The sequence below is a fragment of the Ursus maritimus genome, unplaced genomic scaffold (assembly GCF_017311325.1).
Source record: "Ursus maritimus isolate PB19 unplaced genomic scaffold, ASM1731132v1 scaffold_23, whole genome shotgun sequence".
Taxonomy (NCBI): Eukaryota; Metazoa; Chordata; class Mammalia; order Carnivora; family Ursidae; genus Ursus; species Ursus maritimus.
The window spans coordinates 32,100,229-32,118,122 of record NW_024424786.1 but is presented as its reverse complement, the minus strand read 5'-3'; the positions used below and the strand labels follow the sequence as shown (position 1 = coordinate 32,118,122).

Sequence of the window (17,894 nt, the reverse complement as noted above, 5' to 3'; positions counted from 1 at the left end):
AGTATAGGGACAAAATGAGATGGGGGCAAACATAGAATCAGACTCTAAAAGAGATAGGCTGGTGATGGGTAGTAAGGAGGGCACGTATTGCACGGTGCACTGGGTGTTACACGCAACTAATGAATCATCGAACTTTACATCAAAAACCAGGGATGGACTGTATGGTGACTAACATAATATAATAAAAAAATAAAATAATAATGTAAAAAATATAGAACAAACTAATGGTTACCAGAGGAGAGGTGCATAGAAGGATGGGTTAATTAGATGATGGGGACATAGGAGTACACATGTTGTTATGAGCACTGGGTGTGGTATGTAAGTGTTGAATAACTAAATTGTACACCACACTGAATGTAAACTAAATGGAATTTTCATAAAAACTTCAAAAAAATAAATGATTTCAGTGTATTCAATTGTACCACATCCTTAGTAACTGTGACAAGATTCCATTTCATGTTTAATGCTGTTCCCCATTATTAACCTGGAAAAACTTTTCAATACCAATAGTTTCCTCCTGTCAAAGATTATTTTAAAATAAATTCATTTAAATATCATGTTTTAAGTGTTCTCACTACTTTTTGCTTTTGGGGATGTTATGAAGCTTAGTTACCGCACTAGTGTCCCAAAGTTGACATATTGATGTACAAAAATTATATATATTTCCGTTGTACAAATTGATTTTTTGATATACAGATAACTTGAAAAGGTCACGACAATCTAATTAGCACATCTATCTTCTCTATATAGTTACCAGTATGTGTGTTTGTGTTTGCAAAAAAAGATTTAATTAATGATCTATCCTTTTTGCAATTTCATGTATACATTATGGTGTTGTTAACTATAGTGACCCTGCTATATATTAGATTTCTAGAGCTTATTCATTCTATGTAACTGAAATCTTGTATCCATGGAACAACATTTCTCCATTTACCCCAATTCCTGTCCCTTGGCAACCACCATTCTACTCTCTGCTTCTGTGAATTGAACTATATCATTACCACATATAAGTGAAATCATGCAATATTTCTCTTCATGTCTTGCTTGTTCCACTTAACATAGAGTCCCCCAGCTCCATCTATGTTATTACAAGTGGCATAATTTTCCTCTTTTTAAAGTCTTAATAAAATATATCTCACATTTTGTATATTGATTCATCAGTCAGGGATGAGGTTGTATCCACACCTTGGCTACTGTGAATAATGATGCAATGAACCTAGGAATGAGATAGCCCTTCACAATCATGATTTCTGATCCTTTGGATATATGCCCAACAGTAGGATTGATGAATGGTCGTTCTACTTTTAATTGTTCGAAGAACTTTTATACTCTTCTCCATAATAACTGTACCAATTTATATACACATCAATAATACACATGGGGATCCCTTTATTCCACATTCTCACCAACATTTCTTATCTCTTCTCCATAATAGTCAGTCTAGCAGACGTGAATTGAGAGCTCATTATTATTTTGACTTGCATTTCCCTGATGATGAGTGAGGTTGAATACCTTTTGATGTACCTGCTGGCCATTTGTATGTCTTTGGAAAAGGTCTATTCAATCCCTCTGATTATTTTCTAATCGGAGGAGATGAAGGAAATCTCCATAGCTTCTGCTCAACTTTCCTGTGAACTGAAACTGCTCTAAAAAATAGAGTCTGTTATTTGAAAAGATGTTTAGAAGAAGATAAAATTAAATAATAAAGAAAAAACCGTCTAATCCATTAGCTCAAAAGAATATAGAAAAGAAACAAAATAAGCTACAGAGGGGACAAAAAAGTAGAGTATAATAACGTGATCTTATTCCCCCAAATTTAACAATTTCATTAAATGCAAATACACTGCACTTGAAAGAGAGAAGTTGGCAGGATAGACAGAATAATCTTCAGCAAAGAGAAACAATGGACTAATGTTATACATGTCAATATGACAAATCCTGGAACAAAGAGACCATGCACTATGAGTAAACGCTGTGATTCAATTTACATGAAGTTATAGAATAGACAGCACTAAAACAGAATGATACAAATCAGGACAATAGTTGCACCTGAGGGAGCTAACTGAAAGGGAGCATGACAGAACTTTCTGGGTTAATGAAAGTGTTCCAGATCTTGAATTTGTTAATTGCTATGCAAGCATATACATTTATCAAAAATCAACAAACCATATACTTAAAAGGTCTGCATTTCATTGTATGTAAAATTTATCTCACAAAAAGAATTGTATTACTAAAATAACACCTTACCAATATCTCTAAGCCCCACCAAATTCCTATGTGGAGTATATCTCAATAAAGATGTTAAAACCAGATAAATGTTAAATCTTGTGGTTATTTATACAGAATAAAAGGCCATAGAGCAACTATTATTGAAAATTGATTTCCCATGAATAATAGATTTGTAAATATGTATTACAAATTGGTGTATAATGATGACTTTGGATCTCTATTATGATTAAAATACAACATACTGTCTATAGTTAATAACGCTAAAATCTGTATTTGAAAATCACAAAGAGTAGCTCTTGAAATTTTTCACCACAAGAAAAAATTATAACTCTGTGTGGTGGTGGATGTTAACTAGATTTATTGAGGTAATCCATTTGAAATATACACAAATTCGAATCATGAGATTGTACACCTGAAACCACTAATGATGTTATATGCTAATTATATCTCAGTAAAAACAAAAGAACACAAAAAAACAGTGGACTCTATCTCTCCTTGCTTTTGTCTGGGATAAACTTGTGACACATCCCACATGTGACCTTTAACCACATGAACAGAAGGTGGTAAAAGTGAAGTTGTATAATCCCTAAAGGTTGGCTTGAGAGGCCTTGGAGCTTTTGTTTTTGAGAAATCACCACTGCCCTGAAACAATCGTGGTGTGATAGAGGCCAATCTACACTCCTGAAGAATGAACAAGAAAAAATAAGTATTATCCATTTGTAACTTTCCTCCACAATACTCTTTCCTGTATGTCTTTGCACATAAATCTTGACTACCAGGAGATGTTAGTTCTACTGAAGTTCTGACATCCCTAAGAAGGTAAGAGCTGACAGATTTATTACTCTCAAAGACCAAGGAGCAGGACATGTGAAATATATTCACGTTTCTACCAATGAGTATACATTTATTCCTGTTCACAAAAGGTCCTCAGAGTCCATCCCAATCAGAGGAGCTCAGAGAGTCTACTCTTGGTTCCCTGGAAAGAGATCATTTCTTTCATTAGAACCTAGACTCTCCCCAGTTTCATTAAGGGTGAGTCTGGTTTATACCTCTTCTTTCATGGACATATGATCACAGGACTGGGGCCTGGAGTTTACAGTTTTTGTAGTTTTACAACCTTGCTGTTACAAGATGACAGGTAGGACTTTGATTGGAGCCTTCACTGATGAAAATAAATGGCAACCTTCTCATTTTCCAGATGGATAAACTAGTTCCTTTCACAGTGGAAAACAACAAAAATGTGTCTCCCTCTGTCTTCCAACCAGTGGTTATACTTCTGTCCCTGGGAGAAGCAGGGACATTTTTAAACGTGTTCTCTTGCACTGCTCAGTTTAATATGTGAGAATAGTTTTCGTGTTCCTCCATACGTCATCCCCTTTTTCATTCAAACATATCCAGGAAAAAAACATTTGTCACATGTCAGAGTCTCTAGAATTTCGCCATGTTTATAACAACTCAGTGGGAAAGCCTCATTTTGACAGTGTTTCAATATATCCATAGCTTCCATACTGACCATTCTTGTTTTGAGGTACAATGCACCTTCATCACTTTATTCAAATCTTCAAAATAGCCTTTATTTTATATCTTAGTATTAAAAAAATCAACCAGCCAAGTGCCCCAGGGTATAAAGAGAGAGAGACAATGCCGAACTTTCATAACTGTCAATGGTAATGTCAAACATCACATGTCCAGGATATAAGCTTTCAATTTCAGCAAAGACTAAGATACCATTTCTGTTTTATGCCTGAGGAAAAGAGAGCGACCTGAAGTATACCTGATCCTGCCCTTTTGCAAAGACACACGAGCAAAAATGAAATGCTTATTGTATAAGTTACAAATATTGCAGTGGCTTGTTACAGAGCATAATTGAGCTGACTGATCCTGGAATAGCATGGCCAAATTATCGACGTGAGGATTGAGGAATATTCTTGAGTTAATAAAACCTCGAATATGTTTAGTGTAAGGTACCTTGAAAGGAGCAGTAGGAAAGGCCAAGCAAGTGAGCACATAACCTTGCTCATATACATAAAGAACCAATACCAAACAGCTAAGCATGGAGCCAACACCCCCGCTCACTATTTCATCCATAAATAACACACAGGAAAGGAAAGACACATTTATTATTCTTGGTAGGTTCCCTTCCACCCCTCCTTTGTTGATAAATTAGAAAAATGTTAACAAAAATACATAAGAGCCAGGTTCACATAGACTTCTTTCTGAAAGGCCTGTCTTCTTTGGGGAAAAACCAAACAGCAGATTGGTTACAGGAAGCAAATTTAATTCATTTCCAGAGAATGTAGCCAATATATGCATCAATAACAGACTTATTAAACACCAGAATTAGTCACCAGCCCATACAGCTGTAGACATTTCTGTTCGCCTTCAGCTTTCTGAATTGGAGAATCCCACCAGGACATAATTGCCAGCACGTCAACATCAAAACAAAATCCTGACTTAATCTGCTACTGTCTTTCTTACCTCCTTTTCAATGCGCCTCATTATTTTTCTGCATCCCCTTATATTCTAAGTACCCTAATTTGCAGGCAGTATACATGTCAGGATCTTTTGGGAAGAGAAAAACTATTCCTGAAATCATCATCAACTGTGACTAATTTCTGTAAATGAACTCCTCACTGTAAACCCCAGATTCCTGCAGACCCATAAATACAGATAACAAACCAGTGGGTGTCAGGGGGAAGGTGGGCGGGGGGGAGGGGGTTGGGCACAATGGTGAAAGGAAGTGGAAGATATAGGCTTCCAGTTATGGGATGAATAAGTCTTGGGAATAAAAGACATAGCATAGTGAATATAGTCTATGGTATTATGATAGCAGTGCATGGGGACAGATGGTAGCTATGCTTGTGGTAAGCACAGCAAGACACAGAGATCTGTGGAATCGCTACCTGAAACTAATGCAACATTGTGTATCGACTGTACTCAAAAACAAAACCAAAAAAACATATTTCTGTTGCACAAAGGACAATAATACTTCAAGTAAATATAATTCAATCTCCTCCTGGGGACTGTGATGAAGAGGATGGAGCACCAGAAAATAACAAGTCTGTGCCTCTCAAGTCTGTGTCACTAGTATAAGGGTGTGACTGAGTAGAACTGAGACAGGTTTGCATAGCTTGAACGGTGGGAAAAAAATGTCAAAATATGCTGTTTGCTTAAAAAGCAGTGAGGATTAACAAAATACACCCCAGGAATGGCCATCCCTTCATTTATTTGGCTTCTTTTTATTTTTTTTTTCTTTTAAGAGTTTATTTATTCATTTAAGAGAGAGAAAGAGAATGAGAGACCAGGAGCATGGGGAGGGGGAAAGGGAGAGGAAGAGGGACAAGCAGATTCCCACTGAGCAAGGAGTAGGTCACAGGCTCAATCCCAGGACCCTGAGATAAGGACCTGAGCCAAAGTCAGAGGCTTCACCACTTAACCAACTGAGGAACCCAGTTGCCCCTCAGCTATGTGGCTTCCTAAGCTCAAGGCCTTCTACAGAATGGGAGATTTTCCACATTGCGTGTTTACAGAAAGCATCAGTTTGTATACTCAGAAGGGATTTTTAAATGAGGTTATAAATACACCATGGAATTACATTTAAAGGATTGAAAGTGATGTTCATTACCTAATTTGGAACTTCTAATTCCTCTAATACCCGTCACTAGGGTACTAAAAATTAATTATAAAAATATCCATAAGGACACTGTGAATACTGTAATTACATTGCATTACATTATTTTAGAAGTATTGTTTATGTAAAAAGAGTTCAAATACAGAGCAACACTTGTAAATTTTTAAGCATTGCTTCCTTATTTTATTGCAATGGACACCACTGAAAAATGGACACCTCTCTGTGAGAGGTGTCTTAATCAAGAATCTGTTTCCTAATGCAGGGTAGAACTGTCAAACCATGAAATCTTTGCAGTGTGTCCTGATAAAAGTGCTGTAATGTCCACTATGTCTAAGATCATGAAGGACAGAATGTTCCAGAATACCAAACAAGTTCCACAATGTCAAAGCTGGAAGGGACCTGGAGGTCACGTGATTTGTTCCCCTTATTCAGGGTCAGAAAACTAAAGTAACAGAAAGCCGGTAGCTGAGGGGCCTTCTTCCTTTGAGTCTTGCAACTTTTTTTAAAAATATTTTATTTATTTATTTGACACAGAGAGAGACAGCCAGCGAGAGAGGAAACATAAGCAGGGGGAGTTGGAGAGGAAGAAGCAGGATCCCAGTGGAGAAGGAGCCTGATGCGGGTCTCAATCCCAGGACGCTGGGATCACTCCCTGAGCCAAAGGCAGACTCTAACGACCAAGCCACCCAGGTGCCCCAAGTCTTGCAACTTTTAATGACAACACACCACCTCTCTGTACTTGCTGTATTTGTTGACATTAGGATTTTGTGGATAGAAGGGGATCCAGCCAAGGGTTTGACTCCACAGACTTCATTTTCCTTCAGACCGTGTGTCCCGGCACCACATTTTCCTCATGGCGTTCTTCATGTCTATGTTTCTCAGTGTGTAGATGAAAGGATTGAACATGGGGGCAATCATGGTGTAAAATAGGGCAAAAACTTTGTCATTACTGATGGAATCAGCCGTGGGGACATACGTGAAGATGAGAGGCAGGAAGAACATGAACACAACGGTGATGTGTGAGCCGCAGGTGGAGAGGGCTTTGCGGCAGCCCTGGGACGACCGGGTCCTCAGGGTGGACAGGATGATGATGTAAGAAATTACCAAGGCAACAAATGTCAAAATGGACAACACTCCAGTGGTGGTAATAATCACAATAACCAACAAGCTAGTGTCCATGCAGGCCAGCTTTAGCAAGGGGAAAATATCACAGAAATAGTGGTCTATCTGATTGGGCCCACAGAAGGGAAGTTCAATGATAATCAATACATGAAGGATTGAATGAATAAATGCTCCGAAAATTGAGGCCATCAGAAGGACATAGCACACCTGTCTGCTCATGATGACCATATAGTGAAGGGGTCTGCAGATGGCTGCGTAACGGTCATAGGCCATGGACACCAAGATGAACATCTCAGTGGCACCAAAGAAGTGGGCAAAGAACATCTGGGTTATGCAGCTATTGTAGGAGATGGTCTTCTGCCGGACCAGTAGGTCTGTGATCAGTTTGGGGGCCACCGTGGAAGTGAAGCAGACATCCATGAAAGACAGGTAGCTCAGGAAAAAGTACATGGGCTGTTCACGGAGACGGCTGCCCCTGATGGTGAAGAGAATGAGAAGGTTTCCAAAGAGAATCGCAATGTAGCAAAGTGAGAACACCACAAAGCAGGCAACCTTTGCATCCTCATCACTGAAGAGTCCCAGGAGGATAAACTCTGTGATGTTTTCATGTCCCATTGCTTCTGTGGATTTGATCATGTAGGGGAGAAAGTTAATGGACTGGAAACACTCAACTTTTAAAACTATTGATTTATTTTAAAAGTCATTCATTTATTCAATAATACATATTGATTGTTAATTATGATACAATCACCATAATTAGTGCTAAGGGTACAGACAGCAGTGTACAAAATACACACATTCTCTACCCACAAGTAGATACAGTTCATTAGAGTAGACATATACTAACAATAATAGCACAAATAATTAATTGAAAATATCACAAATCCCAAACTCTCACACTTACTATGAACAACAGGATGACTAATTTAGAAGATGAAATGTTCTTTTTTGGGTCAATTTTGAGATGCAATTTCAGTAGTATACCTTACGAGTGATTTTTGAATCTCTGGTTTGTACAAACAGCACTGAGGTTATCTGTTCCTCTAGGGCAATGTTATCATTCACAGTCCTTCCCAGTGACTGAATCTGTGCTGAATCCTGAAAGTTCAGTAACGTCTTTAGACATCAGTGAGCTCATAACTTTAAATATTAGCTCTCTAGGTGACAATTTCAGAAAGTGTTTTTAGCACCTTTCCATGAATATTGAACAACCGTCAGATCTTAGGGAAAATGGGTTGCTCTACTGTATGCGATTGTAGTACATTTGTGGCTTCCTGTAATTGAATGCGTTTCCCAGTTCACGTTCCAGTCTAACCCAGGAGTTTTCTGGCACTTCCCAGTAGGACAGCATCCTTGGAGGGGTAAATTGCATCCAGAGATTCTTTTTCACTAGATCTGTTTTACCACCTGGTATTTCTTTGAATTGAGCCACTTTCTCTCCTTAACAGGCTCATTCCAGGCTCATGGGTCCCAGTCCTGAAATATTTTAATTAAAAACGACATACTGCTTTGGTGCAAAACATTAAACTATATCTCTTACTTCATTTTGGCAAAAAAAAGGTATCACAAAACTGCTAAACTCAGAGCCCAGTTGTACAAAGATAAACTCTACATACTGATAAAATGTGTCACCCTATTTGTGAAGGGTTAGAAGAGTGACTGAACAATGCTTTTTATTTTTACTCTTATAATGTGAGTTCCTGTGAGATTATTTTATTTATTTTTAATAATTTTTTATTATATTATGTTAGTCACCATACAGTATATCCATAGTTTTTGATGTCAAGTTGCATGATTCATTACTTGCGTACAACACCCAGTGCACCATGCAACATCCCGTGGAAAAAACACAGTCCCTTCAATAAATGGTGCTGGGAAAATTGGACAGCTACATGCAAAAGAATGAAACTTGACCACTCCCTCACACCATACACAAAGATAAACTTCAACAGGAATCCATCAAAATCATAGAGGAGAACATGGGCTACAACCTCTTTGACATTGGCCACAGCAACTTGTTTCATGACACATCTCCAAATGCAAGAGAAACGAAAGATAAAATGAACCTGTGGGACTTCATCAAGATAAAAACCTTCTGCACAGCCAAGGAAACAGTCAGAAAAACTAAGAGGCAGGCCACGGAATGGGAGAAGATATTTGCAAATGACATTACAGATAAAAGACTGTAATCCAAGATCTACAAAGAACTTCTCAAACTCAATACGTGAGAAACAAACAATCAAATCAGTAAATGGACAGAAGATATGAACAGACACTTTTCCAATGAAGACATACAAATGGCTAACAGACACATGAAAAAATGTTCAAAATCATTAGCCGTCAGGGAAATTCAAATCAAAACCACATTCAGATACCACCTTATGCCAGTTAGAATTGCAAAAATAGACAAGGCAAGAGACAACAAATGTTGGAGAGGATGTGGAGAAAGGGGATCTGTCTCACACTGTTGGTGGGAATGCAAGTTGGTACAGCCACTTTGGAAAACAGTGTGGTGTTCCCTTAAGAAGTAAAAAATAGAGCTACCCTAATATCCAGCAATTGCACTACTGGGTATTTACCCCAAAGATAAAGACATAGTGAAGAGAAGGGCCATATGCACCCCAATGTTCCTAGCAGCATTGTCCACAATAGCTAAATTTTGGAAGGAGCCGAGATACCCTTCCACAAACGAGTGGATTAAGAAGATGTAGCCCATATATACAATGGAATATTACTCAGCTATCAAAAAGAACGATTACCCAACATTTGCAGGAACATGGACGGGACTAGAGGAGATTATGCTAAGTGAAATAAGTCAAGCAGAGAAAGGCAATTATCATATGGTTTCACTCATTTATGGAACATAAGAAGTAGGAATCTCTTTCTTGGGGCGCCTGGGTGGCACAGCGGTTAAGCATCCGTCTTCGGCTCAGGGCGTGATCCCAGCATTATGGGATCGAGCCCCACATCAGGCTCCTCCGCTATGAGCCTGCTTCTTCCTCTCCCACTCCCCCTGCTTGTGTTCCCTCTCTCACTGGCTGTCTATCTCTGTCGAATAAATAAATAAAATCTTTAAAAAAAAAAAAAGCAGGAAGATTGGTAGGAGAGGAAAGGGAAGAAGAAAGGGGGGTAAACAGAAGGGGGAATGCACCATGAGAGACTATGGACTCTGGGAAGCAAACTGAGGGCTTCAGGGGGGAGGGGGGTGGGGGAATTGGATAAGCTTGTGATGGGTATTAAGGAGGGCACATATTCCTATGAGATTATTTTAGAAAAATGCACACCGGGCATACAAATAAATTTTTAATAGGATTGTAAGGAGTTTGTGGACTTTTGGGTTGAATTCCATCCATGAACCCCAAATTAACATCCTGTGGCCTAATTTCTTGCAAAAATCTCTGAAAATAGCACCTTCACACAAGCAAAATCGTAGTAATGAATCTGGGCTATGATGTCATTTGTTTAAAATAAATGGTTCAAGATTATTTTATCTATGAGTTATCCATTAAAAATGGAATTCCCTTATTGAATATAGAATTGTATTAAAAGATATAAAAAGATTGTAACAAGTTAAAAGAGTATACCATGTTTATGGTTAGGGAGGATCACTATAAGAAAGATGTCCATTTTTCCCAAATTAATCAATACATTCAATAATTAAAAATTCTGACAAACTTTTTCATGGAAAGCTGATTTCAAAATTCAGAAAGAATTAAAATGCAGAGTAGTTAAGTTAACTTTTTCAATGGAAGAACAAAGAGAATACTCATATCCTCCAGAATTGAAGTATATTATCAAGCTATGGCAATTAAAAGTTGTAGGTAGGGGTGCCCCCGTGGCTCAGCAGATTAAGCATCGACTCTTGGTTGTGGCTCATGTCATGATCTCAGGGTTGTGAGATCAAGCCCCATGTTTGGCTTCGTGCTCAGCACAGAGTCTGCTTGAGATTTTTTCTCACACTCCCTCTGTCCCTCTTGCTCTTACTCCCTCTCTCTCTCTCTCTCAAAAATAAATAAATATTAACAACAAAGTTGTAGGTAAAGACAAATTGCTGGATCTGAAGATAGTCAATAAATAAGCAAATATATATTGGAATTTATTCCATATGTAAGTTGAACTTTCATATTGATATGAACTCCAGTGAATTCAAATTAGTGTGAATTTTAGTTACTGATGTTAAGAATTTGAATTTCTCTCCAAAAACAATTTACTTCATAAGGCCCCAAAAGTATAATTCAGATGGGTGAAAGATACAAATGTATCCAACACAAGCAAAGAAGAAAAAATTGAGAAATAATTAGAATGGGTTTATATCTTATGTAGGAATATTTTTTTAAGCAAAGCACAAAAAAAAACCAATTCAAAAGAACATATAAAATCTATTTTAAAATCTTCTATATGACACAACTGCATATAAATCAAATAATTTTAAAAGTTGCAAATGGAAATAAATATTTATAAATACTTTGAATCAATCACATAAAGATAAATAGCCCAATTTTCTAAAAAAGCAAAGTATTTGACAAGGTAATACACAGAAAGAAAATCACAACTATACAAAACTATATGTAAAACTATTCAACCACATTAGAATCAGAGAAATGCAGATTCAACAAGAATGAGATATTATATTCCCACTCATCAACTTCATAAAAATAAAATTTAAAAGGCTGTCCATTGTGTGCCTGGGTGGCTCAGTAGGTTAAGTGTCTGCCTTCAGGTCAGCTCATGATCCCACAGTACTGGGATCGGGCCCCATGTCCAGCTCCCTGCTCAGTGGGGAGTCTGCTTCTCCCCCTGCCTTTCCCCCTTACTTGTGCTCTCTCTCACTCATTCTCTCTCTTTCACAAAAAAATAAAGTATTTTTAAAATAAATAAATAATTAAAATTAAAAATTAAAAAAAGATTTTTCATTAAAATTTTGATGAGTGACTCAGCAAAACTACCCCAGAAAGCATACAAAAGGATATTCTTCACAGACTCATTCACATTTGGAAAATAGAAGTGATCTAAAACTTGACAATAGAAAGGAAATAAGGGGTGGTATGTTCTCATTATGGAAAACTAGACAAATCTAAATGTTCGATCCCTAGGAGACATCTACCATGATACAAATCACTAAAACATACTTTAGTGTGGAAAACATAATAAAATGCACAAAAATAATCACAGTATGATAACGTGCATGTTAAAAGAAAAAAGATCACAGCCACAGAATACCATGTAGCTTCTGTGAGAACTGCTGTGCTTATAAATTAATAGAAAAAAGTGTGGAAGGAAAGATGTACTTCTCAGAAACAAAGGAGGTGATGGCCAAAAGGGATTTTCATGTTATTCAGTGTTTTAATGTCTTCATTAAGGAGATTATATTTCCTCCAGTCCCAGAGGAGATTATGCTAAGTGAAATAAGTCAAGCAGAGAAAGACAATTATCATATGGTTTCACTCATTTATGGAACATAAGGAATAGCGGGGAGATCAGTAGGAGAAGGAAGGGAAGAATGAAGCGGGGGTAAACAGAAGGGGGAACGAACCCGAAGACACTATGGACTCTGGGAAACAAACTGAGGGCCTCCGGGGTGGGGGGGGGGATGGGCTAGCCGGTTAATGGGTATTAAGGAAGGCACATATTGCATGGTGCACTGGGTGTTATATGCAAACAATAAATCATGGAACACTACATCAAAAACTAATGATGTACTGTATGGTGACTAACATATCATAATAAAAAATTAAATAAAAAAAATAAAAAATAAAGAGATTATATTTCATTATTACTTCAGTAATTAAAGTTGATTTTAAAACTCATCATTTTATACTATGGTTTCAGAAGAAGACAATACATAAGAAATGAAATGAAGCAGAATAAAAAGTAAACCTTCCTGGAATTCAGTAAATTTAAATAACTTCTTTATCACTAATTACTACATTGCTTCCTCAATGACTTTAGCAAGTTTAGACATAGATGTTCTTCCTCAAACATCATATGTCATCAAAGGTCTTAAAAATGTAAATATAACTAGACAGGCACATATATACCCAACTCCCACACTCCTTCACGAGGACATATTTGATATAAAGAAACACATCTACATCTATATCTCTTTTAAACCTCTATCTGGATTTGGTCTTTTTATCAGCACTAGGACATTTAGTTATACTTTCATAATTCTGATGGGATTTAAAGAAGTTTGAAGGTGATTTGTTAAATATCTAGCTGTTATTACTGAGGACTCATTCACAATTTGCTCTTTTTCATGGCTCCTTGTTTTTTGTTGTTTTTTTTTTAATGATTTTTTATTATATTATGTTAGTCACCATACAGTACATCCCCGGTTTCCAACGTAAAGTTCGATGATTCATCAGTTGCGTATAACACCCAGTGCACCATGCAATACGTGCCCTCCCTACTACCCATCACCGGTCTATCCCATTCCCCCACCCCCCTCCCCTCTGAGGCCCTCAGTTTGTTTCTCATAGTCCATAGTCTCTCATGTTTCATTCCCCCTTCTGATTACCCCCCCTTTCTTTATCCCTTTCTTCCCCTACCGATCATCCTACTTCTTATATTCCATAGATGAGAGAAATCATATGATATTTGTCTTTCTCTGCTTGACTTATTTCACTTAGCATTATCTCCTCCAGTGCCGTCCATGTTGCAGCACATGTTGAGAATTCGTTCTTTCTGATAGCTGAGTAATATTCCATTGTATATATGGACCACATCTTCTTAATCCAGTCATCTGTTGAAGGGCATCTCGGCTCCTTCCATGATTTAGCTATTGTGGACAATGCTGCTATGAACATTGGGGTGCATATGGCCCTTCTCTTCACTACGTCTGTATCTTTGGGGTAAACACCCAGTAGTGCAATAGCTGGGTCATAGGGTAGCTCAATTTTTAACTTTTTAAGGGACCTCCACACTGTTTTCCAGAGTGGCTGTACCAACTTGCATTCCCACCAACAATGTAGGAGGGATCCCCTTTCTCCACATCCTCTCCAGCAATTGTTGATTCTTGCCTTATCTATTTTTGCCATTCTAACTGGCGTAAGGTGGTATCTCAGAGGCAGCCCACGGAATGGGAAAATATATTTGCAAATGACACTACAGATAAAAGACTGGTATCCAAGATCTACAAAGAACTTCTCAAACTCAATACACGAGAAACAAATAAACAAATCAAAAAATGGGCAGAAGATATGAACAGACACTTTTCCAATGAAGACATACAAACGGCTAACAGACACATGAAAAAATGTTCAAAATCATTAGCCATCAGGGAAATTCAAATCAAAACCACACGGAGATACCATCATGGCTCCTTGTTTTGTTGAACCAACTCTGGCTCTTATTTTCGTTTTAACAGAAGGAAACAACAAATTTGCAACAGAGATTGCTGAATAATCAGGGTATGCCACGCAAAAGGTTGACAACCTCCGATATATATGGACTCAGTAGAAATGCCACCATATTTAAAATTTCTGATTACCTGCAATCTTCATCTCTGCTGCAACAAGTTCAATAAGAAAATTTACACCAGACAGCAACCTAAAACGGGCAGTCAGGACACTGGTGTTCACTCTGCTTTACCACAACTTCTAAAAAGGCATTAAAAAGGAGGAAAACAAATAACCCCTGTTTTTCAGGATCATCTTGGTGTCCTTAGTCTCACAGAAAGTATTTCTTAGGTCACAAGAATGACTGGCTAACCTTCAATTCCTAAAGTGAAATTGGCAATTGTATTTGCAAGAGAGACAGGTTATCATGGTGGGAGAGAGTGCTTGAATTTGGTTGAATGCATTCCAATATATGGTCCACGAAACCTGAACAATCTTAGGCAAGTTATAAACCCTCTGAACCTTATTTTCCCATCTGTAAAATAGTGATAATAGTATTTATCACTCAAGATTCTTGTGGGAATCGAATTAAAATAGTCATATAAAATACTTAGCTACATATATGTGCATATAACACATTGTTAGAATTAAATAACTATGAACTTTTATTATTAATTTTAAAATGACTAATAATCTATAAATGCTTCACAGTTCAGAGGACAAAGGAAGCTCTGGGAATAAATTTTCTCAATGAGTTTAACGTGCCATTGAATACAGATTTCTACAGAAGTTATAAAAGTATTCTGACAACTAACCACTACTGAAAATCCCAAACCAATGACCAAGACTTGGGGTAGGTCACAGGATTTCCCATTTCACAGATGGAAGAACTGAAATCCAAGTAAAAATTTATTCATGAAGACCTTCGATACCCTGCAAAAGATATTCTCTCTCTTATTATTTAGAATAAGTGAGTCAAACACTTCAGGAAAATAATTATTTTATCCTTCTATCTTACTTAGGTCATTTTCTAGTTCCCTGCAGGTTTTTTAAAATTTTAATATACATCTGATCTATCTTTGTTAAAGAAATAGTCATCAATTATGCAATTTGAACTTCTCTAACTGTGGTCACTGAAATCGTCTTCCATACTGGCTCCATTCATGTCAAATATCAGGGGTTCTTGCTCAGTATGACAGACCTACGGCACAGTGAGGCAAGAAACGGAGGGTCTTGTCCTGATCTGCCGCTCCCTGATTATGGGATTTAGGAAGAAGTTCCTCAAGTTCTTTGGGTATCTATTTTGTCTTAAGAAAGTAAGGAATTGTGGTTTTCATGGATCCTTCCAGCTGCAAAGAACTATTATTTTTTAATCAAGTGATTTACTAACTCATTTATCAGTTTATCAAAATTATCAATTAACTTTCCATCATTTTCTTACTCACTTTATTCTCTTTATTGCTGATCTTACTCAATTATTTGTTTTTGTCCAAACTTTTATTGTTTTGTTATCATTGCTTTTCCATCCAAAGAAGTTCCTCACATTCTTTGGGTATCTTTTTCCTCTTAAGAAAATAAGGAATTGTGGTTTTCAAGGATCCTTCCAGCTACAAAGAACTATTTTTTAAATCAAGTGATTTACTAACTCATTTGCCAGTTTACCAAAATTATCAATTAACTTTCCATCGTTTTCTTACTATTTTTATGCTCTTTTATCTTACTCAATTATTTGCTTTTGTCCAAACTTTTACTGTTTTTTTATCAATGCTTTTCTGTCCAAAGAAGAGTACACAGCGTTCCACAATTTCTCTTAGCCTCCTGACCTGGCAGCTAAGCAGTCCCAAGTTTGAAACCAGGATTTCAAAACAGCATTCCCATTTTTCACTTTTTATTATAACAGACCTTTAAAAGATGTTTTGTAAACTATTAAAATGCCAACCCATTACATGAATTACAAGCCTGAAAGGTTATAAAAGAAATCATTACCAAAAAGATATATTTGTAGAATATTGTTCATTCAAAAAAAATTGCCTCAGAAAACAAGTGAATAAAGATAGATGGTTCTACAGCTGCTGAAAGAGATGACAAAGGTTCAAGCATGCAAAAATAGAAAAGGTGAGAATAAAGAAAAGATGGAAAAGGAAAAAGAAAAAACTCACATGTTCAGTATCAGCCAATTCCATTTAATACTGAAATGGATATCCTTGTCTTCTTGAACTCATGACAACAAATGAAAAAAAAAATCTTCAAAATCAAATGATAAATAGATCTCTAAGGACAAAAAAAGGAATGAAAAACATCTCATACTTTGTGTGTAGTGTACAAATTATATTTAAATGTAAAGAATCACTGAATTCTACTCCTGAAACTAATATTACACTATATGTTAACTAACTGGAATATAAATAAAAACTTGAAACTACAAAAAAATAAAAAGTAAAAAAAAATGATCTTAAAAACTAACTATGAATCCTCAGAACAGGAATGAGAAGTATATCATACAATTGGAAGGAAAATCTCAACAGCATCTGGGCCTTTCTGTCTTGCCTTTTTTTCCCTTTGGTGCAATAATGAGCTTCAAGGTCTACTTCCCTAAATGCACCGGGTTGGGGACTCTTGGAGAAGCTGCAGGGGAACAGGCAGGGAGAGTATTTAAAGGCACTAGATGCACGTGGGTGCAGTGTCAATGGCAATCCCAATGGGAATTCTTGGACAACGCTGGTAAAAATAAACTCTGGTAATTTTAATTTGCTATTGCTTTGGTTTTTCAAATGTGCTTTGCTTTTTTTTTGTTTTAATTTTTTTATTATTATATTATGTTAGTCACCATACAGTACATCCCCGGTTTCCGATGTAAAGTTCCATGATTCATTAGTTGCGTATAACACCCAGTGCACCATGCAATACGTGCCCTCCTTACTACCCATCACCAGTCTATCCCATACCCCCACCCCCCTCCCCTCTGAAGCCCTCAGTTTGTTTCTCAGAGTCCATAGTCTCTCATGCTTCATTCTTATTATCCCCCCTTTCTTTATCCCTTTCAAATGTGCTTTTTAATTTTTTTTTAAGATTGCTTCAAACATATGATGTTAAACATCAGATGTAGGTCCTATGGTCAGTGATCAAAAAGTTTTTAAAGTTGCCTTATTCCTTTCCACACCAGGAATAAAACCTAAAGTATCCATTATATTTATTAAGGGTCTTCTGCTCCTTCCATTATCAAGACTAATTATTTATTAATGTTGAAGGTATTCTTAAAATAATTAAGGTCAAACTTAAATGTCCCCATTCCCACAAAGCTTATCCTCATTATAACCCCTTTCTGAAACCTAATTCCATGCCCCAAATCATCCCATTACACTCCCAATACCTAATTTCATTTGACTCCCCTTTCATAGATTGTTGAAGGTTTTCTCGTTTTGTTTGGGGGGTTTTGTGTGTATTCTTTAAATATTGGTGTTCTTCTCTCATCTCCTCAATAAACTATTAACTCAATGAAAATAGGATCTATTTTTCCTCAGACTGTATTTAATAATGTAAATTTTGATGATAGCAAGGGTAATAGCAGTAACTGA

General features: G+C 36.8%; 1 protein-coding gene across 1 annotated transcript; it reads right to left on the bottom strand.

Annotated features, from left to right (window-relative positions):
• Positions 1 to 6,670: 6,670 nt before the first annotated feature.
• LOC103672363 (olfactory receptor 4P4-like) lies at positions 6,671 to 7,597 on the bottom strand. Its single transcript, XM_008701068.1, has one exon. It carries the CDS (start codon positions 7,595 to 7,597, stop codon positions 6,671 to 6,673), a length of 927 nt encoding a protein of 308 aa, XP_008699290.1.
• Positions 7,598 to 17,894: the final 10,297 nt, after the last annotated feature.